The 26918-nt window shown below is 38.5% G+C and overlaps 1 protein-coding gene across 6 annotated transcripts in view; it reads left to right on the forward strand.

Annotated features, from left to right (window-relative positions):
- Window positions 1-26918, forward strand: part of PPM1L (protein phosphatase, Mg2+/Mn2+ dependent 1L) — a 289156-nt gene that overhangs the window by 62567 nt on the left and 199671 nt on the right. Inside the window, exon 1 of one of the 6 annotated variants that reach the window (XM_087870323.1) lies at window positions 9977-10105. The exons of 4 other annotated variants lie outside the window; for them this stretch is intronic. Coding sequence is in view for 1 of the 2 variants with exons in the window: in XM_087870321.1 (XP_087726447.1) it covers window positions 14329-14349 (21 nt within the window). In the remaining variant the exon portion in view is untranslated. Of the gene's footprint in view, window positions 1-9976; window positions 10106-13912; window positions 14350-26918 lie in introns of those variants that run through there. One more of the 6 variants, XM_087870321.1, reaches the window with a different exon arrangement.

Consider the following 26918-nt stretch of genomic DNA (forward strand, 5'->3'; position numbering starts at 1 on the left):
AGCCGAAATCAAGAGTTGGATGCTGGACTGACTGAGCCACCCAGGCGCCCCCCTTCCTAACTTTGTTGAGCATAATGATAGTAATTACCTGTGAGCAATATAGGTTGGAAGGCATATTTCAATTTGAAATGTGGTCAAATAGAAATTACCCAAGTGTAAGTGATAATTTATGTAGTCCCACAATGGTGAAAATGTTTTAGTAGTAATGAAAGCTAACACGCACCAGATCTAACAATGTTGAAATGGCTGGGCTGTCCACAGATACTCTACTACAATTATTGAACAAACAGCTGAAGTATCTGTTATGTTTAAGGCACTATCCCAGGCCTTATAGTGCATAAAGTTGAATGCAAAAAATTAAGAAAAGTTGAATTAGAATATCTAAAAAGAAGAATATTCAAAAAAGGACTGTGTTTAAGAAAAAGAACATGATTTCATTCTTTTTTATGGCTGAGTAATATTCCACTCTCTCTTTCTTTCTGCATATATATATATATATATATATATATATATATATATATATATATAGCGAATACACACACACACACACACATACACATATACATACCACATCATCTTTATCCATTCATCGGTCGATGGACACTTGGGCTCTTTCCATAATTTGGCTATTGTTGATAGTGCTGCTGTAAACATCAGAGTGCATGTATCCCTTCAAATCAGTTTTTTTGTATCCTTTGGGTAAGCACATAGTAGTGCAATTGCTGGATTGTAGGATAGCTCTATTTTTAACTTTTTGAAGAACTCCCATTCTGTTATCCAGAGTGGTTGCACCAGTTTGCATTCCCACCAAGAGTATAAGAGGGTTACCCTTTCTCTGCATCCTCGCCAATGCCTTTTGTTCCTGTGTTGTTTTTAGCTATTCAGACAGGTGTGAGGTATATGTCATTGTAGTTTTGATTTGTATTTCCTTGATGATGAATGATGTTGACCATCTTTTCATGTGTCTATTAGCCATGTGTATGTTTTCTTTGGAAAAATGTCTATTCATGTCTTCTGCCCATTTCTTAACTGGATTATTTGTTTTTTGGGTGTTCCATTTTATAAGTTCTTTTAGATTTTGGATACTAAACCTTTATCAGATATGTCATTTGCAAATACCTTCTCCCATTCCATAGGTTGCCTTTTGGTTTTGTTGATTATTTTCTTTTGCTGTGCAGAAGCTTTTTATCTTAATGAAGTCCCACTAGTCTATTTTTGCTTTTGTCTCCCTTGCCTCAGGAGACATTTCTAGTAAGAAGTTGCCATGGCTGATGTCTAAGAGGTTACTGTCTGTGTTCTCCTCTATGATTTTGATGGTTTGCTGTCTCACATTTAGGTCTTTCATCCATTTGGAATTTATTTTTGTGTATGGTGCAAGAAATTGGTCCAGTTTCATTCTTTGCATGTTGCAATGATGTCAGTGGAGGCAGAGAGTATTATGCTAAGAAATAAGTCAGTCAGAGAAAGACAAATAGTTTATGATTTCGCTTATATGTGGAATTTAAGAAACAAACTGAATGAACATGGGGGAAAGAAAAAAGATAGGCAAACCAAGAAACAGACTCTTAACTATGGAGAACAAACTGAGGGTTACTGGAGGGCAGGTGGGTGGGGATATGGAATTCTACACCTGAAACTAATATTATACTGTATGTTAACTAATACGAATTTAAATAAAAATTTGGAGGAAAAAGAGACCATGAGCTCAAAAGGGGAAAACATACAAACAAAAACCATAAGACAAAAGAAATATGAAAAGTGAATCTTAGAAGACAAAGAAAGTAAAAAAAAAGTCACTACTCATAAGATTGAAACTGTCTTCTGTTATCTCAAGAGAAAAAAAAAAACCCAATTTACATAAATTAGTATGCATCGTTTGTACAAGCTCTGTATGCCTGGAAGGTTGCCAGCATAGCCTTTGGTGAGACAAAGTTCAGGGGAGTTCTAATTTACAAGAAACCAGTTAATGTTGTTTTCTGTTCTTTATCTAGTTGTTTACTGCCTTTGATTTTTCTTAATGCTTTTCTTGATTACAGATGGCTAGAGTAGTGAGGGAATTTTAAAAAATGGTTGATGTATCATATATTAATAGGAAGTAATGTTAAGACTCTTAATCTGTTGTGCAGATGTATTACTGATTATACTTTTGATCTTCATATATAATGATTCATCTTTCTAATGTTCTTTATTCATTTTCGTATTTATAAAATCATTATTAGTATTGATATGACCAGAGGTCATTAGTATAACAATAATACTAAAAAACTGCTACCATTTTTTCAATATACTATGTGCCAGGTACTCTAAGTACTTTTTATATATTAGTGTATTTAATTCTCAGGAGCCCTATGAGGTAGGCATATTAGTACTCCTTTATAGATGATGGAAGTGGGGCACAGAGAAGTTAAATAATTTAAGTCCCTATAACTTCCAAGCCTGGGATTTAAATCCCAGTAGCCCTGACAACAGTGCTATTCAGTATAGATGACCAGGCTGACTTAATCTAAAGTTGGCTTATTTGAATTACTGTGGACATAATATCCAGAGACTAGAAGAACTCTTGCTTTTATTATGCAGTTCATATCTAGACATAAAGTTCTCATTGAATTTCAAAAACAGTTATTTATGAGTGCTTGTTAAACTACTGAATCATAAAGTTCGTGGTATTTTGAATGCATGTTTTAACATTGTTGGTGTGTGATTAGGGGAGGGAGTTCTTATGCGGGAAAGGTCATGGGCTGGAATCCTGTGGGTGTCCATTAGCTTGCTCAATCTGTGTGGTCGAAGTCAGTCCTTTTAAGCCTAGCTGCCCATCTGACAAAAGTGGGCATTTGGGCATCATGGGTGTCAGATGTGAGGATGTGGATAGGTTAGTGCCTCCATCACTCGGATGATGGCCACACATCCAAGCTCTGTCACTGAAAGCCTCAGTGAAAAAAAAATTGTATACAGTAGTAAGTCCTCCCTTATCTGCAGTTTTGCTTTCTGAGGTTTCACTTACTTTGTCAGGATTTCATTGTTTTCAGACATTACCTCACTGTAGGTAAAAGTAATAGTCTTGCCTCTCAGATTAGTCTTATGATAGACATAGAGATGTATTGGCATTTAGGTGTTTCAGCCTTAATTGTTGAAAGAATATGATGAACTGCAGCTTGGGCTTTCACATAGATTTTAATCTATGACTCAGACTCTGGCTTGGGATCTTTTTTTTTTTTTAATAGTTTGTTTGTTTATTTATTTATTTATTTATTTATTTATTTATTTATTTATTTATTTAACAGAGAGATAGAGAGAGCCAGAGAGCTCAAGCAGGGGGAGTGGCAGAGGCAGAGGGAGAAGCAGGCTCCCCGCTGAGCTGGGGACCTGATGCGGGGCTCCATCCCAGGCTCCTGGGATCATTACCTGAGCCAAAGGCAGACGCTTCACCAGTTGAGCCCCTGGTTTGGGATCTTTGTTAGACCCTGGCTTAATGATGCCATTTGCTTTAGTATTTTCTTCATTATCCTTTTTTTTTTTTTTTAAAGATTTTATTTATTTATTTGACAGAGATAGAGACAGCCAGTGAGAGAGGGAACACAAGCAGGGGGAGTGGGAGAGGAAGAAGCAGGCTCATAGCAGAGGAGCCTGATGTGGGGCTCGATCCCAGAACGACGGGATCACGCCCTGAGCCGAAGGCAGACGCTTAACCGCTGTGCCACCCAGGCGCCCCTCTTCATTATCCTTTTATTTTTTTATTTATTTTTTTTTAAAGATTTTATTTATTTATTTGACAGAGATAGAGACAGGCACCGAGAGAGGGAACACAAGCAGGGGGAGTGGGAGAGGAAGAGGCAGGCTCATAGCGGAGGAGCCTGATGTGGGGCTCGATCCCATAATGCCGGGATCATGCCCTGAGCCGAAGGCAGACGCTTAACCGCTGTGCCACCCAGGCCCCTTCATTATCCTTTTAAATATCATCAGAAGCCATTAGAACAATTGGTAAATTGAGTATGGTAAATGAAATGTTTTGCGAAATTAATGGAGATGTATTGATAGTGACAAAAAAAGTCACACTTGAGTATTGAGTATTATAGAACTTCTTTGGCAATTTTACATATTAATTGCTAAAAATGTATTAGCACATTTTACGTGATTATACTTACCAGGTGAATCCCCTCCCTGATAGAATCATTGTGCACCTGATAGAATCATTGTGCAAAATCTGTTTAGATTTATTTTATCTTTATGTCTCTTAAAGTTCATTTTTAAAGATAATGTGAACTTGGAGGAGAGAGTGAAGCAAATGGTGATAATGTTATCTCTCCTGATACTACTCAGCCTAGTTTTTCTTAGTGAAAAGTACTATCTTTAAAAGAAAATATGTATTTACAACACTCACTGAAGCCAATTTATTGGATAATGGCAACAATCCTTGGGTCAAAAACAGCAATGCAAAATTTGACTTAGTTTTATTACCCTCAGGAATTTTTATTAGATCCCCGGTACAGAATTATCAGCTATAAATAGAGATCTGCTAATTTGATGAAGAGGTCTACAGATAATTGAACAAATATATCATGGTTTAAAAAAACTCTCACGCGAGATGACAGGAATAGTGAATAGGGCAGATGAAAGAAAAGAAGTGGGAAAGAAAAGGAAAAGAAAATGTAAAGGGACAATGTTGGATTTGTGTGCCGCAAAACGGGGTTCCAATACCGACCTACTTAACGCGCTTTCTCACTGGGAGGCCATTGTTCTTTCTCAAACTCTTTTTGCTCGGCTGCTTTCCCTCCCCATTTAGAAGGAGGACAGTCCCCCTCCCTCCTCCTCTGGTCCTTTGACCAGAGAGACTAATGTTGCTAAGGTTGTTGGGGGATGTAATGGAATTTTGCATCTGCAAATGTGGTCAGCCTCCACGAGGGCTAGTTTCCAGCAGAAATCTTGTTGTCCTCTGAGATATATTTTTACTGACTGATTAAAAAAACTTAATCTTTAAAGAGGTTTCTTAGATAGATTATTAACATTCTTTTTTGTTCTTCTCTCTTTCCCCCTTCTAGGGGTATGCATGCGTTGTTGTATAAAATGCCTACTGGGAAAGTATTTTGTTAGAGTGTGTGTGCTTATATGTGCCTGTGCATGTATTTTAAATTCCAAGGGTAGGACTGGCAGAACTGGAAAAGTGTGCGCATATGCTGATATCGAGAAAGACTTCTTTTAAAGAAGACGCTTGGAGGGGTAGGACAGAAAGTATAAAAGTATACGGCCAAATCACAATGCCTGGCAAAGGGATAGCTATTAGACTGTTTTCATGCAGGCCTCTGCACTCCATCCAATTGACTGATGACTTAATGTCATTAGTGTAGGTTAATGTATGTAGAAACCATGTGGGTTAGTGGGTTAGTGCTTCTTGTTGCTATGTAAGTACAGTGCTTAACCATCTTTAGAAATGTCATTAAGTCCTTTTAACTATGATTAGCAGATTTAAGCTACTTAATGGAATACGTGTATGTATTCCATGCCTTGCTTGATTGTATTTGCCAAACCCTAAATCATGACACATGATGTAGTTAGGGAGATATTTATGGGTATAGTGCAACAAAGTATTTAGAATTGGGACTATCCCATGCAGTTTGTGTATTCAGCATGCAGTTAGCAAGTACTCATTGAATGCTTTCTATATGCCAGGCATTTTTATGGATGCTGGGAATACAATAGTGACAAAATAAGAGAAATCCCTTATGTTCTAGAGGGGGGAGGAGAGACAATAAATAGGTAAATAAGTAAAAACAACAACAACAAAAAAAGCAGGGTAGGTTAAATAGTGATGGGTACTAGGGAGAAAACAAAGTATAGAAAGGGGTTAGCAAGTGTTGCTGGGGTGGGTAGGGATTGCAGTTTTTGAAAGGGAGTGGGATACATGGTCATGGGCCACCTATGTGTTCTGCCCAACAACAGCTCTCGAGTCTCCTGTATTCTTCCCTTAGATTTCGTAACCTGCTCTGACCTCAAGGAAGGAGAACCTTTCAACATGGATAGGTAGAACCACTAAAACCTGAACCAAAGCACAACATGCCAAACACCTTTTATTTATAATAGATTAGCAAAATTAACTAAAACAGCTTAGTAACAAATACCCAGATACACTGAGAGAGATGCACAATTTAACACAAAAAACTCTGCTCTCAATTGAAATGTTTGTGTCTGCATCTGTGTACCTCCAATAAGATTGTCATTCTTAGCTCAGCTAAGGAGACCTGTTGTTAGAAGGAAGTGGTAATTTCAGGGCAGGAAAGTCACACAGCGAGAACATGATACGTGTTGTCATTTACTGGCCCAAGGAAGAGCAAGTGGTAGAAGACTCTGGTCTCCTCAGTATTCTAGAACATGTTCTGCCCTTGCTGCCTGCCTCTGCACATGTTGTTTCCCCTACAAGGTAATGGGTTTCTTTGACCGGGAACGCCCTCCTTTCCTGTTTATTTTGATCAAACCCCACCCGTCTCCTGGAAGGTAGGGACCCAACCCTTTATCTCTGCATCCTAATAGCGCCTGTGGTATCTGGCACCAGTAAGTGGTCGATAAATGTGTGATATATGAACAGGTGAATGGAATGAAAGAGGGGAGCACAGCTGGCATTTGCCTACCTCACTTTTCAGTCCCCAACCCAGCTGTTAGAAGTGGCTTTTCCAGACTATGCCCCATCTCTGATTTGTCTTGGACTCTCCTTCCTATCACATTCCTCTAATTAAAATAAAGCAAAACTGAGATTAAGGAGGCAGCCAGACAATTCGCTCAACTACAACCAGAGAGGGAGGCTTTTCTGCTTTCATATCTCTAAGTACATCAGATAGAGTTTGCTGTTTTTCCATCCACCTTTTAAAGAAATGGCTGATTTTCCCTTATTGCGGGCCTTCTGTTCCCTTCTTGCCTCACTAACTCTGTTCACATCCTGCAGGTAGACAGGCTGGAACAGGGTTTCATTTGTAGCCTGTCAGTTCTACTTGTCAGCTGGCAGAGATATGGTTGAGCATTAAGAGGGGCTTGGGAGGTCGAGTTGTTAAGGGAACAGCAGCTTTGGTTTATCAGGGGGTGGGAGGTGCGAGATGAATGCACAGATACTTTCCAGTTCATTAAAGAGGGCAAAAATCTCAAGCTTTGGTCCCATTGGCATACTTTTCCTGGCCTGTTCCTCAACACATTAGGTTGTCCTTCACACATACTGCACTCAGCCTGCAAAGGTGTAGGCTCGCAGCTGCTTCTCAGCCCTGGGAAACTCAAGTGGGTTTGCCTGTCACATAAACAGGACTGAAATCCTTAGGGTAGTTGAGAAAACAAGAAAGAATTTCGAAAGCCTGGCATGATGAATCTTGGCTTTATGAGCTGACCTTGCTCTCTAGGCATTTCTTTGAGTACAGTGGTTTTTAGCTTACTTTAAAAACAAAATGTTAGGTTTTCTTTTGTCATCATCATCATTCTCCTCATTCTCCTTTTGGTCATTGTCATAGCTGCTATTTATTGAATGTCAACTCTGAGCCAGCTGTGGTCTTTATGCTCTACATGGATTAGCTCATTTAATCTCCCAATAACCTTCCCAAGAAAAGATTAACCCTGAGATTTAAACCGTAATCTAGTACTAGATCAGAAAGAAAAATCATATAAATTTTCCTTTGGAGGCATTAGTTTGAGGTAGGGTAAAGTCATGAAGGGAAATCATTTATAAACTTTCTTGGGAGTGAGAGTACTTTATATTATTCCCACCCTACCCTAAAAGTTTAATATTTAGTTTTCTAAATGGATTAGAGAGGTTTGGGTTCACATGGAAGAGAAACAAGTCAATCATAATTACACTTTTTTGCTCTGAAAATAAATTTTCATTCGTTGCTGAATTTTTTGGTCTCTAGATAAGATTGATAGGTCAGATTCTATCCTCAGTCTATAACTGCACATTCTGCAGTGAGGAAAATTAAGACCTAAAAATTGTACTCAAAGCTTTTTTTTCCCTGTGAATCTTGATATTATAATTTCTCACGAAATTTCAAACCTAATTATTTTTAAAGTATCGTTAAGTCTGCTACTCGTAAGTGTGCATAAGATTATAGCAGTAGTAGGGGCGCCTGGGTGGTGCAGTCGTTAAGCGTCTGCCTTCGGCTCAGGGCGTGATCCCAGCGTTCTGGGATCGAGCCCCACATCAGGCTCCTCCGCTGGGAGCCTGCTTCTTCCTCTCCCACTCCCCCTGCTTGTGTTCTCTCTCTCGCTGGCTGTCTGTCTCTGTCAAATAAATAAATAAAATCTTAAAAAAAAAAAAGATAGCAGTAGTAGATTTAAGAGTATTTAAGAACTATTTAAAGAAGCCTTCTAATTGCCCACTTTAGCACAGATTATAAATCAACAAAACATTTTCCAGATTCTTGTTCTATGCCAGGAACTATGTTGGGTGTTGGGGATGGAATTCAGTTGAACAGTACCAGCTATAGCCTCCACCTACCTTGGATAGCACTCAAGAGGGTTTAATATTGGACACATTGGAATGTACTTGTTTAAACATGTTTCATATGTTGCCAGGGAGAACCTGGGTTTTTCATTCCTGGGCACATTATTAAAAATCAACCTATATAGTGTGGTCTGAATTAACTTTTTAGTAAAAATCAGTGATGAGTTGTGGTGTTAGGTGTGGTTTGAATATGGGTTAATGGCAGTAGAAGCTTTGCTCATATATATTTTCTTTTTGTCAGGAATCCTTTGTGATGCTTAGTATCATTCTGTAATTTGAGTGCAATTAAGCTTAAACTGTTCAGAATTACATAACTAGGACATTATATTTCAAATACTATTCGAAGTTAATCTCAGCCAGCTAACATGACCTCTGCTACACAAAGACTGGTACAGAGAGGATGAGAGGCAGGTGGTTAGGCTCCCCTGCATTGCTAGTTCATGGGACTGATTTAGTGTTTTGTGTTTTTCCCTCTAGGCTACCTTCTAGGGTCAGACAAGCTGTTTGTGAGAAGCTTAGGATCCGTGTGAAGCAATGAACAGAGGCATAAGAAATCTAGATTTGAATCCCAGCTCCCTCTTATTTACCACCTATGTTATCTTAATGAAGCTTAAGCTCTGAAGTTTGGTTTTATCAGCAAAATGGATATAATAGTACTAACTTTCAGGTTGTTGTGAAGATTACATCCAAAGCACCTAGCACGATGCCTGACATATTTCAGACCAGTGCTGGCAGTCTCTCTTCAACTCCTAGTGATTTCTAGCTGGGAAATGGTGCTGGGGCAGATACTGTGGCTTGTTCCAAAGTAATATTTATGTAGTTAATCGTAGTTTTATATTGTTCTATAACTAGTTCTTCACTGATTGCAGTTTGGAATATAGTGTTTTCATTATAAATCAGATGTACATCTATATTTACTTACTGTGTGTATCTTTTATGCAGCAGACTTTTTGGAATATTAGAAGTATAAAGATGAATAAGACTTCATTTTATTCAAAGAATTTGCAGTGTATGGAGAAAAGGGATGCAAACTTAACTAACCAGAGTACAATGTGGTGAAAAGTTTTACTCTGAATGGACACACTGCTGTGGATTATGGGGGTGGAGGGGAACAGTCTGAACTCTGCCTGGTAGGGTGGGGGAACTCAGGCCAGGCAGTGCTTTCCAGAGATGTCGTTGAAGTGGGTCTTGAGATATAAGGGAGTTCTGAGAGACGCAGAAGGGGTGTGGAAGGGCCTTCCAGCAAGAGGAGATAGCCTGAGAGGCATGGAATGCCGGCCAGGGGACTCAGGAGCTTTCTGCTATATGTCCATTCTTGTGGCTCTCTAGCAAGAAGATGTGTACCTTTGAGCAAGTCATTCAACCTGATTTTCATTAAAATGATGTACTTTATATTAAATAGTTACATTTTAAAAATGTAATAACCATGAACTCACAGGTTGATATCATTATATTCTTTTTTTTTTTTTAAGATTTATTTATTTATTTATTTGACAGAGAGAGACAGCCAGCGAGAGAGGGAACACAAGCAGGGGGAGTGGGAGAGGAAGAAGCAGGCTCCCAGCGGAGGAGCCTGATATGGGGCTCGATCCCAGGACTCCGGGATCACATCCTGAGCCGAAGGCAGACACTTAACGAGTGAGCCACCCAGGCGCCCCGATATCATTATATTCTTCATTATATTGGTTCAATATGTATCTTTATTATATATTATATATATTTTTTATTATTTGCTTCATTATATTGTTTCCAATTTGCTTTAAAGTAATTAATATAAAAAGTATCCTTGTGCCATCTAAAGCCTTCTTGTATGTATGTACTATGCTTTGGAAAACCTTGAGACTATCTGGGTCTGTTGGTTGAATGGTGAAAGAAGGGAGGAATAAAAAAGACTTAAAAAAAGATAAATAAAAATGATGCTCTTTTAAATGTATAAGTTATGTGGGTGATGAATGAGATGGAAACATGAGTTTATAAAAGACAAACAAGTAAGTTTCCTTGACTTCAAGCCTCTGTTATTGTCAGGGGGAGTAGTGCATATAATGAAGGAAGTTGAACAAAATGACATTCCGTTTTGGGCCTTAAATATTTGCACACTCTTTTTTGTGATTTTTGCTTCATTCAGTAACACTGGGGTCAAGACCATGTAGATGTAAATGCTTTGCCGTGCAGCTTGTCAAGAAGGTTGGTGTCTGTGCTAGAGGAAGGAATACTTGTCCCTATTGCAGGAAGGTAAAACAGAGTCAGAAGCAGATGAAATCAGATTCAGACTGCCAAACCTAGGGCAGGACCCTTGGCAGTGAGAAAAACAGATTGGAGGATTGGAGAGCAAGGTTAAAAGAAAGAGGGTGGGTAGGGCATGCCACCTGTGTGGTTGCTTAGGTTCCTACATTTAGAGGGGCCCTATACTCGGTTTAATGCTCTGCTATCATCATCTTGACATTCTTAATCATTTTTGGAAAAGGGGCCCTAAATTTTTATTTTGTACTGGGCCCTGCAAATGTAGCTAGTTCTTGGAGTAGGGAAGAGAGATGTTTGTAGAAGCCTTCATGGTTTAGGTTCATGGGGTAGAAATGGAAGAATGAAAACTAGAAATGAGTTGTGAAAAGTTGGTTTCAGGTCTTACCTGGTGGGCCCCTTCTGACTGACCTTGGCTCATAGGTTAGGGGATCTAACAAGGATTTCTTTTGCCTTAAACTCCTAGGGTGGCGGGCTGCCTTCCTACTTTCCTTTCATAATTACAGGGTAGTAGCAAATTATGCAGAGAAAACCTGGGTGATACAATGAACTCATCCTTAAGAATTTGAAAACATTGTGCAGTAGGATTGTTCTCTGTGAATTACATTGTAAAGTCAGCCCGCGGTGGGTCAAGCAGGGGCTGGCAAATGGAAATACCCACCAAGAATGACTATAAGACAACAGGGAGTGATAGGCAAGAGGGTGTGCACCAGGGGAAGCATGGTCTGTGTTCTGCTTCAGCCTGTGTTTGCCACACTATGTTCAGCCACGTCATTGTCCAGATTAGCCCCCAGAGTGGCTAAACCCTGTAGGTTTTTTAGGAGCTGGAAATCTGGATTTTTTGTCCATGACAGTTTCCAATTTTTAAAAAAACTGCTGTGCGGACTAAATTAAACGTGCCTAATTGATTTCATTTCAGTCTTCAAGCAGACATTTTTAAACAACTTATTTTCTATAGGTAAACATGGGAAGTGACTAAATTACTATTTTGGCAGAGGGACCAAATGACCTAATGGACAATGGACCTAATTTTAATATCTTTGATGAAGACATCCTTGGTACGAAGTATGAAGTATCTTTAGAGATGGAGCTAGGGCAAGAGCTGCCAGTGGATGTTGAAGATTATGATACAAAAAACCCCCCAGATTTTCTATATTGGAGGGGCTTAAAGGTTAGAAGGGATATTGGTGTTGGGGGACCTATTTTGAACTGAGTTTGCCTGTTTTTACTTAGGTTATATGACATAGATCATAAGAAACCAGCTATCTCTCTAATACATTTCCCCCCACACTTTAGGTAAGATCGGAAAGGTAGCAACTGCTCGTCTTCAGGACAGAGCAGTTTTAGGGCTGTTAGAGATTTAGGGAGGAATACAAGCTTCTCACACCTCGGACCAGTCTTGTGCCCAGTGCTGTTATGGTTTATTGTTAAAGAAGATATTATCAGATGGACACATCAGGCTTTCTTAGTCTGATGCCGTTAAAAATGCAAAGTGATCTAACCATTTCCCTCAGGATTGTGTGCTCACCTGAGTATGATTTGACCTCCCACGTGAATCTACCAGAGGGAGGGAGTGAGCGGGTTCTGCAGGTAAGAATATAGGTGTTTCTATGGCTACTTATTGTTAATCGTAATTTAATAAATTGACATTTTGGTGTTGTGCTTATGACTGTGGTTACTGTGGAGCTGCCAGTGAAATGTAGAATCTCTTTGATAAACTGACAAACTCCTTTTTGCACTTGTACAGCTCAGGGCCAGACCTGATACTATGGTAAATTTGACAAAATAATGAATGCCACTTTGAGAGGCCCTCTGGGGGGCTTCTCCCTAAGTGACACCAAAAATATACCTTGAGTGTATGCATCTTTCCTATTTGAATTTCTTTAGTAATGGAGATGAGCCATATAGTGCATAAAAATCATGGGGTGAAGTGGGGTAGCCCCAAGGAAGCATTACTAGGATTTCAGATAAGGTTGGGAAATGCTGGCTTAAGTGATGGTAAATTGATTTCCTTTTTTAAAAAACTGATTTATTTTTAAGAGTACTTTCCCAAAACACTACGTCTAACCAGTGATCTCCAGTACAAATACATTGTAAGTGGTTCTTCCCAACTTCATTTGCTAATGGCACCTTTAAAATGTTTCCTTTGGCAATCAGTGCCTTTGGAACACATCATGAAATATTTGCAAAGCATGGTCTTAAGAACACAGTGAAATTGAAGTATTTCTGGAATTCTCCTGGGGGAGAGATGTGTGTCTAGTCAGTTTGCAGAATTTATGTTGAATCCCAGTTTGCACTGGGTTACATAAGATCTACCTGAGTGTTCTGGAGTGTTTGCTTACCAGCTATGTGAACCTGGAATTGTCCCAGCATTGACTTGGGCAGAAATGGAGCTTGGCAATCTGGATTTGGGAATTTGCATCTACATATTATGAGTCAGCCTGGAATTCCCAGAGTCCACGACTTCCTTTATTAGTATGTTTCTTCTCTTGGTAGTTCACCTCTTAAAAGGGAACTTGGGAGGTTGCTTCTTAAGACCTGTCCTGGTACTCAGCCACATTCTCACAGTTAGGACTCAATGAACATGATTGTTATCTATATAGAGATTATTTTCAGAGAATCAGAGATCAGATTATAGAGTAATATGGTTTTAGAGACACATCATTTTCTTTAGTTCTAGAATAAGGAAAATGAATGCAGAACTCTATTTCCAAACATGAAATGGTGATTGCAGGTACAATGCAATTGTGTATTCTTAGTATAATGACAACATTGAGAGGAAAATTGATTAGTATTTTTAAAACAGCAGGAAAATTATTTCCTGCCCAAACATTGATTAGTCTTTGAACAGGCTTTCTTATAATCCTTTTCTTCCATTGACTGCAGGGAGCAGCACGGTCATATTTTATGTGGAGTCAAGCAGAGAAACCTACTTGCTGCGATTAAACTTATTGCTGCTTTTTTCAGCAGGTGTAAATAACTTTGTCTTCAGTAGTTACACTTTCCTGGCTTGATAACACATCAGGACGTCTGTAGTTTTATTTTGATTAAAGAGATTAAAGGAACTATTGTCTTACGAAATATGGAAACAATGAAATATTGAAGTTTTCTCGTGATATACATTCCTCCCTTTGGCTTATAAATAGCCGATTTACTTAGCATCCTTGCATGAGTGCTTTAAAATCCTATTAGCTGAAGGTCGTATAACATTAATTTGTTCCTGGTTAGATATTATGTAAAATACAGGGATAAAGAAGATTGAAGCTCTTTCCCTCAGGGAACTTCAGGTCTATTTGAGGAGGTAAGACATGGAATTAAGATAAATAAATATTAGTGTGAGAGACGTTGTGATGAGTCCCAAATGAGTGGTTTAGAATATTACATAACTGGTATAAGGATTTCAGGGGAGAGAGACTTTTTATATCTCTTGAGGTAGTTAGGGAGCCCTCATGTGGGAGCTGGGCCTTGAGCTGGTCCCTGGGGACAGAAGGGATTTAGCCAGGTGGAGAAGGTTAGGCGGGACTCGGGTGGCATTACCAAAGGCAGCTAGGCCAGATTGTGCCAGCCTTTTCACCAGTGAGTGGATCTGTTTGGCTCTACCAGAGGACTCATGATGGAGGATAATGGAAAATAAAGCTGGAGAGGTAGGTTGAATTCGAATTGGAAAGGGCTTTGAACGTCAGGCAAAGGAATTGGGACTTTATTCTGTAGAAAATGGATAAATAGTGAAGGTTCTTGAACAAAAATAAGTAGAAAACGCAAGAAATATCTTTGTAGTTCCAGTAGAAGCAGTGCATGTCTCGGAACTGAGCTGCCTTATGGAAGACAGTGGTAAAAAGAAGCGTAAGCAGCCCTGCCTTCATTTGTGAGGGGATGTAGGTTGGGTTAGCTGCTTAATTTTCATTCTTCCCTTTATTTTTCTTGTTCTCTTTTAAGGCTTGTATAAAACCTTTTTTTTTAAGTCTTAAAATACATTAATTCAAATTTGACCTTCCTTACTGCATGATGGTTTGAATGCCCAAAGCTATTTTCACTTGTTCCAGATTGTCGCAAGAGTTTGATGTCCAGGTGCCAACTGGAAGGGCCAAACCTGGCCTGTGGAGGATTGTTTTTAAAATCTGATTCTAAATTAAGCACTTTGGGACAGAAAAATGAGATGTGGCCTACTTCTAACTCACCATTTAACTGTGAAAGTATATGTGTTTTTTTCTTCTCTGCTTAAATATTTGTCTGGCTCTTTCAGACTCAAAAGGCATATAACTCAGAGCTAAGAATATTCAGATTCCTCTTCATTCCATTTTTTCCAGAGCAGTTTTTGGCTTCCACTATAAAAAGTGATACTTATAAAGGATTCTTTCCAAATATTGGGTAATAATTCTTTAAAAAGTTTTTATTCCTAGTCCCTCCTATTCCATACCTCACAGATTATTGAAATGGAATTAAAAACTTTTTTTTGAAGTTTGAGCCATTGATAGAAGTTAGACTTTGAAATGTCTAAAATTAAGTTCTAAATTGGCAGCAGTTGTGGTATAGGGGAATAGATCACAGTACCGGCTTTGGAGCCAGAAAAACCCGGTTTTAAATCCTCCCTTTGCGACTCCACCTGGGTGACCTGACTGTACTACTTGATTACATGTCATTTTCCAAGTTCCGTGGGTAGAATTTAAAGCAGGTTTTCTTTCTATATAAGTGGAATTTATTTGGAGACTCACAGTGACAGAGAATGGATAAAAACACAAGTAGACTTTTAAGGGTATCTCAGCTTAGAGACCTTCTGAGATCTACTGAGATACAGAGTAGAGGGCATGGAGAGAATCTGTGGGCAAAAAGGGAAATTAAGGGTTAGGTCACCTCAGATTCTAGGCCTTTATCCTCTTAGAGCCTCAGCTGCTTCATCTTTAAAATGGAGAATGGTTGTTATGGTTATGGTTACAGGGTGGTTATGAAGATAAAAATAGATCATTTAGCATAATACGAGGCCCGTATTAGGCACTCAGTAAAATAGTAGCTGTTATTATTGTTGGTGGTGAGATTTGGGCGGGTTTAACTTAATTTTTTTTTCCAGCTGTGCCATTCTTTTTCCTGTTTTTTATTTCCTTTCCTACCATCCTAGAGGATATGGATATGTTCAGAGCCTAGGAGATCTTGAGCTAGGAGAAAGAAAAAACAAAAAATCCTTAGAGATCAGAGTAGTCTTTTTTTAAGGAGGGTGCCAAGACACTCTCATGTGATACTTAAATTTTCATTCCAAAACTCAGTCAGACAACCATACCTGGCTGGAGTGGAGGCTGGGAGATGTAGTCTCCACCCTGGGTGGTCTCTACTTGGAAGAGGGGAAGGTCAGATTTTGATGGCGAACCAACAGTCTCTGCCAAGGTATTCAGTATGCTCCTGTGACTTAGGCCAGTGTCCCCATAGAAACAAAACCAATTATGATGTTTCTCTTATGGATATGTAATCATCTTAAATATTCCATAAATGTGATTCCATTTGACCAGTACTCTTAATGTAGAATATTTTCTCCTCAGTTTTTAATCAATGAAGCATTTTGACTTTCCAATTAAAAAGTTTAAGATTTTATTTGTAATTACTGAGTCTAGCATTACCATTATACCTTTTAATAGTTATGAGGTCTTAGGATTTGGGATCTGATCTCCACAGAGTCTCACCTCACAGCCTCCACTGATACATGCTTTGTGACACCTTCAGCTTGGCAGTTGCAGATACCTGTACTGGTTCTCACCTCTAGAATTCTGAGGATCAGACTCAGTAAAATATATACCATAATCATGTAATGACAAATATGTATAAACATTTGTCACATATCTGAAGATACCCTTTTGTGTACTCAGACCTGCTACTGTAGAAACTTTCATCATCTATCTATTTGGGTCTTTATTTGAGATAATTATAGATTCACATGTAGTTGTAAGAAATAATACAGAGATATCCTACACACCTTTCACCCATTTTCCCCCACTAGTAGCATCTTGTATGACTATAGTGCAATATCACAACCACAATTCACAGTGCTTATTTAGATTTCATTGGTTTCACATGCACCCGTGTGAGTGAGTGTGCGTATATGTGTGTGTGGTTCTGTGGAGTTTTATCACATGCATAGATTCATGTGACCATATCACAGTCAAGATACAGAGCAGTTCACTCAATATGACTCCTTTGTGGTACCCTTTTTGCCCTAACCACCTCTCTCCTTCCCTGCCTCCCTAACCCTGGCAACCTCTAATCTGTTCTCCATCTTTGCCATTTCAAGAATATTATATAAATGGAATCATTCAGTGTGTTTCCTTTTTTTAGGCAAACATTCAGGGCCTAGGAACCACTCTTTAAGTATAAATCATTTACCACAGGAGATGGACAAACAACAGCTAATCCTCCAGGCTCTAGATACCTTCCCTATTTTGCAGAGATGTCTATGAAAATACATAAGTCTGATGTGCATGATTTTTTATTAATTGAATTTTTTATTAAGGTAATGGCATATGTAACCTTTTTCAGATTGGCTTTTTTCCTCAGCCTAATTCCCTTGAGATTCATCCAAGTTATTGTGTCTACAGTAGCTCATTGCTTTTTAATGTTGAGTAGTAGTCCACGGTATGGATGTATATCCATTGGTTTAACCATTCACCCACTGGAAGGACATTTGCATTGTTGTCAGTTTTTGGCTAATACTTTTAAAGTTGCTGTGAACATTTGCATACAGGTTTTTGTGGATATAAGTTTTCTTTTCTGTGAGATAAAGGCCCAACAGTGCAATTGCTAAGTCTTATGAGAGACACATGTTTAGTTTTATAAGAAACTGCCATACTCTTCCAGAGTGGCTGTTGCATTTTACATTTCTATAAGCCAAGTATGAGAGATCCAGTTTCTCTGCATTCTCTGAGTCCCCACCAGAACTGGTATTATCTCTATTTTTTTTATTTTAACTTTAGCTGATTTGGTAAGTGTGTAGTGATATGTCATTGTGATTTTAATTAGCATTTCTCTAATGGGAATATGCGCGTGCATGCACATGCACACACACACACACACACACACACACACACACAATGTGTACATGAAAAGAATATGGTGTATCTTTTTCAGAGAAATAGCTATTTGGATCCTTTGCCCCGCCGCCACCTTTTTTTTTTTTTTTTTTTTTTTTTTAGAGAGAGGTAGAGAGAGCAGGGGAGGGGCAGGCAAAAGGAGAGGGAGAGACTCTTAAGCAGGATCTCACGACCCTGAGATCATGACCTGACCAGAAAATAAGAGTTGGATGCTTAACTGACTGAGCCATCCAGGTGTTCCACCTTTGCCCATTTTTAAATTGAGTTATTTATCTTTTTATTGTTGACTTGTAAGAGTTCTTTATATATTCTGGAGGTAAATTTCTTTTCTTTTTTTTTTTAAAGATTTTTTATTCATTTATTCAACAGAGATAGAGACAGCCAGCGAGAGAGGGAACACAAGCAGGGGGAGTGGGAGAGGAGGAAGCAGGCTCATAGCGGAAGAGCCTGATGTGGGGCTCGATCCCATAACGCTAGGATCACGCCCTGAGCCAAAGGCAGACGCTTAACCGCTGTGCCACCCAGGCGCCCCGTGGAGGTAAATTTTTCTTATCAGACAGATGATTTACCAGTATTTTCTGCCATTTGAATTGTCTTTTCACTTTCTTGATGGTGTTATTTGCAATACAAAGATTTTTAATTTCACTGAAGTATAGTTTTTTTTGTCTTTTGTGTGCTCCTGGTGTTATATCTAAGAATCCATTGCCTGACCCAAGGTCACAAATTTACCCCAATGTTTTCTTTTAAGAGTTTTATAGTTTTAACTTTTATATGTAGGTCTGTGGTCCATTTTGAATTAATTTATTGTGTATGGCATAAATATTTCTTACGCTTTAAAATTTTTTTCAGCTTTATTGAGGTATAAGTGACATACAACATTGTGTAAGTTTAAGGTGTACAACATAAAGATTTGATATACACATATATTGTGAAATGATTACCATGATAAGGTTGGGTAACACTCTCTTAGCTCACATAATTACTTTTTTTTTTTTGTAGTGATAACATTTAAGATCTGCTCTCTCACCAAATTTCAAGTTATACAGTATTGTTAAGTATAGTCACCATGCTGTACATTACATCCCAGAGCTCATTTATCAAATATCTTATGCTTTGAAGTTTTATAACCTTAAGTTTTACATTTAAGTCTGTGGTCCATTCCAGTTATTTTTGTGAAAGTTATGTCCAGTTGTGCCACTACCATTTGGTGAACTCAAATTAAAATTTTTAGGTTAAAATCTAACTGTCCCTTATGCAATCAACTTCAAGCTGGGTTTTCTTCTGAGAAGGAAGTACGTCTGAGATGGAATCTTCCACTTATCAGACTTTATTTTTTTTTAAAGATTTTATTTATTTATTTGTGAGAGAGTGCAAATGGGGTGGGTGGTGGAGAGGGCATATGGAGAGGAAGAGGGAGAAGCAGACTCCCCACTGAGTGCGGAGCCTGAGGCAGAGCTTGGCAAGGCTGGAAGCAGGGCTCCGTCCCAGGGCCCTGAGATCATGACCTGAGGTAAAGTCAGACACTTAACCGACTGAGCTACCCACGCGCCCTCACTTATTAGCTTTTAAAGGAGAAAAATAAATAGAAAGTAGAGGTATCAAGAATCTAAGAAGTGGCTGTACCACCTCAGTTTTCCACCTGCAAAAGGAAGATAATACTTACTTCTTGCCAAAATAAAAATATGAGGATTAAAATCAGAAATACCAATTTCTTGTAATAAAGGTACTTGATAATGTCACTTCAAAGACTTACAAATGGAATAGCACTTGGTAAGATTACCTCCCAATAAAGAAAATGGAAAGAAAGTTTCTCCATGAAGATAAAAACACATGGATTATTTTTAGAGTTTCAAAGACTTCAATCTAAAGTAATGAACTACAGTAAGAAAAAAAGAATTGGCTTTTCATATTTTCACATCTTTTTGTCTGGGATTTTCTTCATCCATGGCTTTTTATTAGGTTGTTTGTGAACAGTTGGTGCACATATGGTGCAGTTACACCTCATTAATAGAAAATAAATTTTCCATGTGGTTTTGTTGCCTCTTTCTTTGCAGTTATTTTGCTTTAAGACAAACTTTTGTTTTATGAAAGTTTGGCATTTCTGTCTTGGGAAATCTCTGCAGATACTTTATATTTGTTTTAAATTACCCATCTTCTCTTAAGTTTTGCAGCCATGCATTAGATGCTGTATACTTCATTGTGTTCCTTCAAAAATTTGTATCATTAAGTTGCCCAATTTAAAGAGATATATCAAAAAAGATTATGGCATATAAGATAAGCCTTTAAAAGTACAACAATCTTGGGGCATCTGGGTGACTCAGTCAGTTGAGCGACTGACTCTTGATCTCAGCTCAGGTCTTGATCTTAGGGTCTTGAGTTCAAGCCCCATGAAGCCTACTTACAAAATATATATATAACAATCTCCCTTTAAAAAAAAATTTTTTTTGTAAGCAACAATCTCCTTTTATCTAGAATAGCTGAGTATTATCATATATACTATAGGTGGGTTATCCGTGAAATCAGTTGGTTAGTTATAAAGTATATTTTGACAGTGTGTATAGTGCTTTTGCTATGTTTTTTAAAACATTTTTATTGGCATGTAATTTTATAATTCACATATCAAAAAATTTACCTTTTTAAAGTATACAGATAGTGGTTTTTAGTGTGTTCACAAAGTCGTACAATCATCACCACTGATTCTAGAATGTTACGTTGATTTTTTGTCAATTGCTTTTGATTTATTTTTGCCAATTTTATATATCAAAAACAGATCAGAGGTAGTTTGCAATAGGACACTCATTCTAACAGTATGATTTAAGAGTTCAAAAACATTATTGGAGGGGCGCCTGGGTGGCACAGCGGTTGAGCGTCTGCCTTCGGCTCAGGGCGTGATCCCGGCGTTCTGGGATCGAGCCCCACATCAGGCTCCTCCGCTATGAGCCTGCTTCTTCCTCTCCCACTCCCCCTGCTTGTGTTCCCTCTCTCGCTGGCTGTCTCTATCTCTGTCGAATAAATAAATAAAATCTTTAAAAAAAAAAAACCACATTATTGGAAGGGAGGAATAAATATACCAAAAATTTAAACCGAAGCTAATGTAATATTCTTTTAAGCAAAGTGTGTAATTCTACAATTTTGAGTCTGATGGTGATTCACTTCTATCATGGATCCAAACTTCTATTCCTAAAAACAGGTCACAACACTCCACTTCCCTCTTTAAAACTCCCTCTTGATTCCTGCAGCCAAAGGTCATGTTTCAAGCTAATGGATGAGACTCATTCAAGGTTATGTATATAACCTTGGTGGGTGAGTAGGGGTTTGTGTATGTAGGTAAACTTGGCACATCTTTTTATAGTATCAATTCTACCTAAACATTTTAGAGAAAAACCAATATTTCATATTAATTTGAAGACATTGCTTAATATAAAAAATACGTAAAGTGTAGAATGCAAAATTTGCATGAAATACATTAGACTTCAAATCAATGTTGCGTTTAATCTCAATTGGTAAGACGTATGATCCCAGGCACCCTTCCTAAATACATGTTCTCTCTTTGCCACTAATAATTCTGCCTTGGAAATAACTGTGAAGTTCTGGCTTACCAAAACAAATATACAACCAAAACAAGCCAAGAAACTCCAAAGCCCTACCCACAATCCTTAGACTGGTCTGAAATCCCTTCACAATATGCTAAACTTCTCACAGATCTGGATCAATATCCAACCCTTTTCAGATTCTTTCTGCCTGGGATGCCCCCATTGTCAACCCATTCTGCCCCATCCTGTCAGATTCCCCACCCCGTCCTCCATTTCCAATTCACATAATTTCTGTCCATGTGTTCTGTATTATTATGCTGCTCAGGTACCTTCTTCCTGTCTCTGTTGCTGTAATTACCATGGTATATTGTTACGGCATTGCGGGCAGTCTTGTTAGGTAGAGCGAGGTGGTAATGGATGTGTATCTCTTTGTAACCATAGACTCCTCAAAGACAGGGCTCGTCTTTTATTCATCTTTGTATTCTGGAGTGTCATATGGGTTCTGACACGTAGTGGAGGTTTAATAGATGTTTTCTTGAATTAATGAATTCTGGATGATAAAAATTTGTGGAGTATAATACTGTACATAATTTTGTTTTTTGAAGCTTCGTAGATTTTTTTTTTTTTTCAAATTTCAGGATAAATCGAGCTTTTGGTACTTCTTATTCCCTCTTCAGTGCATTGCAGTTAGGCTTCTAGCACCCATCAGAGTACTGAAATTGCTCTTGGTAAGTCAACAAGGACCTAGTTTCCAAATCCAATGTACCCTTTTCCCCCAGTGCTATCTTTCTGGAGCTCTCTGCTGATTTGACACTGATATAACTTCTCCACTACTGAAGCTCTTTACTCTCTTATTTCTGAAACAGTGTCCTCTCTCACATCCCCTCACGTCAACCATCACACCTCCCTAGGCTCCTCTTTCTCTGACTGCATCTTAAATTTGTGTCCCCAGGTTGTGTCTTCTGCTCCCATGCTTGTCTACACTGCATTGGAGCATCTTAGCCGCTGTCCCTGTTTCTGTTCTCTTACCATAATCCCCAGATTGGGGTCCTTAGTGCAGTCCTTTCGAGTGAGCATTCTTCTCATCTCCATGGCTGCCTCCTTGGCATTGCTACCAGGATAGTCCAAAACCTCACAAACTGTACATGTCTAAAGTGCAATTGCCCTTCTTTTCTGCTGAATTAATTCTTCTCATTTTCTTTCTCTCATTTGGTGAAACTGCCATCTACTCAATTACTGAAGCTAGCAACCTCGCAGTTCCGTATGATCCCTTTTCCTCACTTACCCCTTTCAAATTAGCCAAGAAGACCTCTCAGTTTTATTCCCAGATATTTTGAAAATTAATTTCAATATTCCAAAGCTATTGCCTTTCCTCTCTGGTAATGCCACAGGTTGGAGAGTTCGTGTGGGGAGTGGAGAAATTGACACCATCCAGCCCAGTGATTTCATTTTGAACCTCAGGGTAGTAATTCAGGACTTGTCAGTTATATAGACATATATCAAACATTAAATATTTGTGCTGTTTTCTGGTCCTGACATTTCTGGACCAGAAATCTTTTTCCTCCTTACCTACACATGCACTGCTTCTTGATTTCTCTGCTGATGTGAACTGCCTTAGAACTCTCTGGATTGCCCTAGACCTAGAAAGACTTGGGTCTTTAACAGGGCCACATGGCATGTCCATTAAGGAATGTTCTCCAGACCTTCTCTCAAATTCAACATAGCCTGTATTTGAGTGGCAGACAGAGGATTCTGCTATGTCCAGGAGACCTGTATCTGGTTGTCACAGAGCTTGGGCTGGAATCAGGGGCAGTTTTAATTTTTTCTGGGCTGGACAGGGATTAGGGCTGCTTAGCTGGCTCCATGTCATGGCTCCATTGCTGATTCCATGGGAGAAGGGAGCTTACTTTACTTTAAGGATGGCTGCTTTTTTGTCATTATTGTCATTATTCTCTCTCTGTCCTTTCCCATACTTGTCAGAGAGTAATTTCTTTCCAAGTCGTTCCTGTAAGGGTTTCTATGTCCTTTCCGTTCTCAGTGCCCAACCCTCTCTAAAGCCATCCTTGTAAATATTGCCAATCTACACATTTATTTTTATTCCCCTCCTTTCACAAAGGATTTGAAGTATTATACAGCTGTAGGACCTGGCAGTTGTTAAATTTCACCTATTTTATAGGCAGGATTGATTTTAAACATGGGAGTGGTGTGATGGGATCTTGTTTCTAAAACCAGAGGGATAGCCCCTACCATCAGAGATAATTACAAATTAAAGACAATACCTGCATCTTATTAATCTGTATTTACTTAAGTAGATGTATTTTTGATTGTCTATCACCTAAGGTTAAAAAAAGCAGTGGCTGTATTTTTTTCTTTGTAAAGTTGAGGGCTATGTCCAAACTTGAGGCCAACCAATGTGAAAAAAGGCAATCCAAATGACTGTTTTTTCTTAGAAGTAAATTACCTCTGCCAGTAGGTTCCATGACTGCTTAGCAAGGGTAATTTGGTTTAGTACAAGGCTCTCTAAGTTGAGGTAAATTATTCCTTTTAGGAAGTTAGATCTTCCTGGAAGAAGTAAACATTTCATCTTTGAGAAGAATAACTTACCAAAATATTGAGAGTCTTTGTTGAATATCTAACATGAAGCTTTGATGGGGGAAGAAAAGAGATAAATTTTTGAGAATAAAATGCTTTATAAGGAGGATGTCTTGGGTAAAGTGCCTTGAAGGAACATTGGTTAACTAGAGGGAAAGATCAGATATTTGGGGAATGGAGAGAGGCAACCCAGGAAACTGGAGGGAAGGAGGAATGTTGGGAAGGCACCTAGACACACGCTGAAAGTTCTTCCTTAGAGCTACGTAGGCTTGAGCCTGTTTTCTCTGAGCCAAGATCTTCCATTCTTTCAGGTGTCAGTCCTCATTTTGCTCTTCATAGAAAATGAGCTCATTGTTGTTTTTGACATCATGTTTATTTTCCCCCGTGGGATAGATAATTAGAACTCTCTGATGAAGAAAAGGTCCCATGGTCTGTTTTATAGATAACCATTTTCTTTCTTTTTTTTTTTTTTTAAGATTTTATTTATTTATTTGACAGAGATAGAGACAGCCAGCGAGAGAGGGAACACAAGCAGGGGGAGTGGGAGAGGAAGAAGCAGGCTCATAGCGGAGGAGCCTGATGTGGGGCTCGATCCCAGAACGCCGGGATCACGCCCTGAGCCGAAGGCAGGCGCTTAACCGCTGTGCCACCCAGGCGCCCCTAGATAACCATTTTCTGAACCGTCAAGTGAAATTCAGCTTTAATCTTCATAGCAAATGAAGATTAGTTAGGATGTATTAAACTCTGTGAATTTAGTGTTCACGACGAGTGTTTCATAAAGGAAGGTGCTTGCTATTATCCCTTCTCAGAAAGAAATTGTTGATAAGAAACCATTATGAGAAGTAAGATTTATGTCAACATCAGAAGCTAGGGAGATTAGGGCAGCTAAGCATCCAGGACAGTCGGGGCACCTGGGACAACTGAGATTTCTTGTGCAGTCTTATGTCTTACAAAATAAATTTGCATATGTAGTCTCCTCCCTCCAGAGCAATTAAGGAAAATATTTACTCTTTAAAAGTAGAACTCTATTTTAAAGAAGTATGTTAATTCTTGACAAAGTTCAAAGAAACAGAAATAGCTTCCCCCATCCTCATCTTCTTATTTTTCCCTGGAAATAAAATTGTTGTAGTTGAATCATCTATTGGTTTAGGATACAGTGGATTCGTAATTCTATCTTGATCATCCAAAGGAGCATATGACCCAAATGCAAAAAGCGAGACCCTTATACTGCAAAAACCGATTCATTCCCTTCAAGCAAACTGGTGGGAAGGGTCCCAACTTTTTACTACCGGTCAGCAACTGTGCTTTTTTTTTTTTTTTTAAGATTTATTTATTTATTTATTTATTTATTTATTTATTTATTTGACAGAGATAGAGACAGCCAGCGAGAGAGGGAACACAAGCAGGGGGAGTGGGAGAGGAAGAAGCAGGCTCCCAGCGGAGAAGCCCGATGTGGGGCTCGATCCCAGAACGCCGGGATCACACCCTGAGCCGAAGGCAGATGCTTAATGACTGAGCCACCCAGGCGCCCCAGCAGCTGTGCTTTTAACATTGTACTCTTCCAACTGTATTCTGTGCACAGTCACCTCTAAAGGTACTTGAGGTGGTTTATTATAGAATTTATGTTTATAATACAATGATATCTATATTTTATTTTCTTTGCGGTTCACCCAAAGCAGTATCACTTCCCTCAATTAGCTGAAAGCAGATATTCTTTATGATTAGTTTCTTGTTGCTGCTGTTCCAAATTACTACATATAAAGTTGGTGGCTTAAAACAATAGAAATTTATTCTCTCACAGTGCTGGGGGCTGGATGTCTGAAATCAAGGTGATGGCAAGGCTGTGCTCTTATGGAGGCTCAAGGGAAACGTCCATTCCTTGCCTCTTCCAGCTTCTGGTGGCTCCCAGCATTTTTTGCTTGTGGCTACATCACTCTATTTTCTGCCTCTGTGGTCATATTGCCTCCTTCTCTGAAAACTCCCTCTGATTACATTTAGGACACACTTAACTCCTTAAGATCCTTGATTTAATATCTTTTGCCATTTAAGGTAATATTCACAGATTCCAAGGATTAGGGCGTGGACCTATCTTTTTGGAGGCCATCATTCAGCTCACTTTGTCCTTTCTTACTGGTCTATAAGATTTAGACTGTTGAATGTACTTATTCTACCTGCATTAAGAATATATCATTATAATCTTTCTACAATTCTGAATAGATCTAGATAGAGGTGAAAATATGAACTTTTGCCTTTCCCAGTAATCAACCTCAACTTAATTATTCATGCTATAGTGGAAGAGAAAACAGAAAATATGAAAAGGAAGATAATACCAGTATTACTTATATTTGACCTTGGTCAACTGTAAGGTATAAAAATATTAAAATCATTAAAATATTAAAAGTCATTTTTACCATCATTTATACAGCTGGAAAATACTGAATGATAAGGGGTACATTTGGGTTATACTGAATGGATATTGAAAAAAACTTATTTGGGGTTGAAATTTTGTCAGTGAAATAATCCATAAAGTACATACATTATAAACAACTTAGCAAGAGTATTTTGATACAACATATTTGTGAAACTAAAAATAGTTTGCACTGGATTTGTTTCCAGTTTAATTCATTTTGACAGATACCAACAAAACATTTCATGTTTTTATTGTATTCAGAATAAAAAGAGCATGTAACGTCAAACTTTAATTTTCTCTGCCTATACCTGAACTTTCCTTACATAAACAGTTGTTTATAATTATGAATCCACATACATCAGTTATTGATAGCAGTGTCAAGTTGGTGTGTACCCAACTGGTAAGGTTTACTGAATTTTAAGTGGTCTTGGCATGCTAAACAGGTGATGCCAAGTTATTTAGAGCTCTCTCTTTTGGACCTTAAAAATGTCTTCTATGTGTAAACCAGATGGATATTTTGACCCCATTATGTGGTTCAGCTAGTTTAAAAATGAAGACTGGTCTTGGGAAGGAGTTACTCCTCTTTGCTCACTTTTACCTGAAATTCA

This window comes from Ursus americanus, chromosome 20, assembly GCF_024610735.1.
Source record: "Ursus americanus isolate L20-20 chromosome 20, mUrsAme1.1.p, whole genome shotgun sequence".
Lineage (NCBI taxonomy): Eukaryota > Metazoa > Chordata > Mammalia > Carnivora > Ursidae > Ursus > Ursus americanus.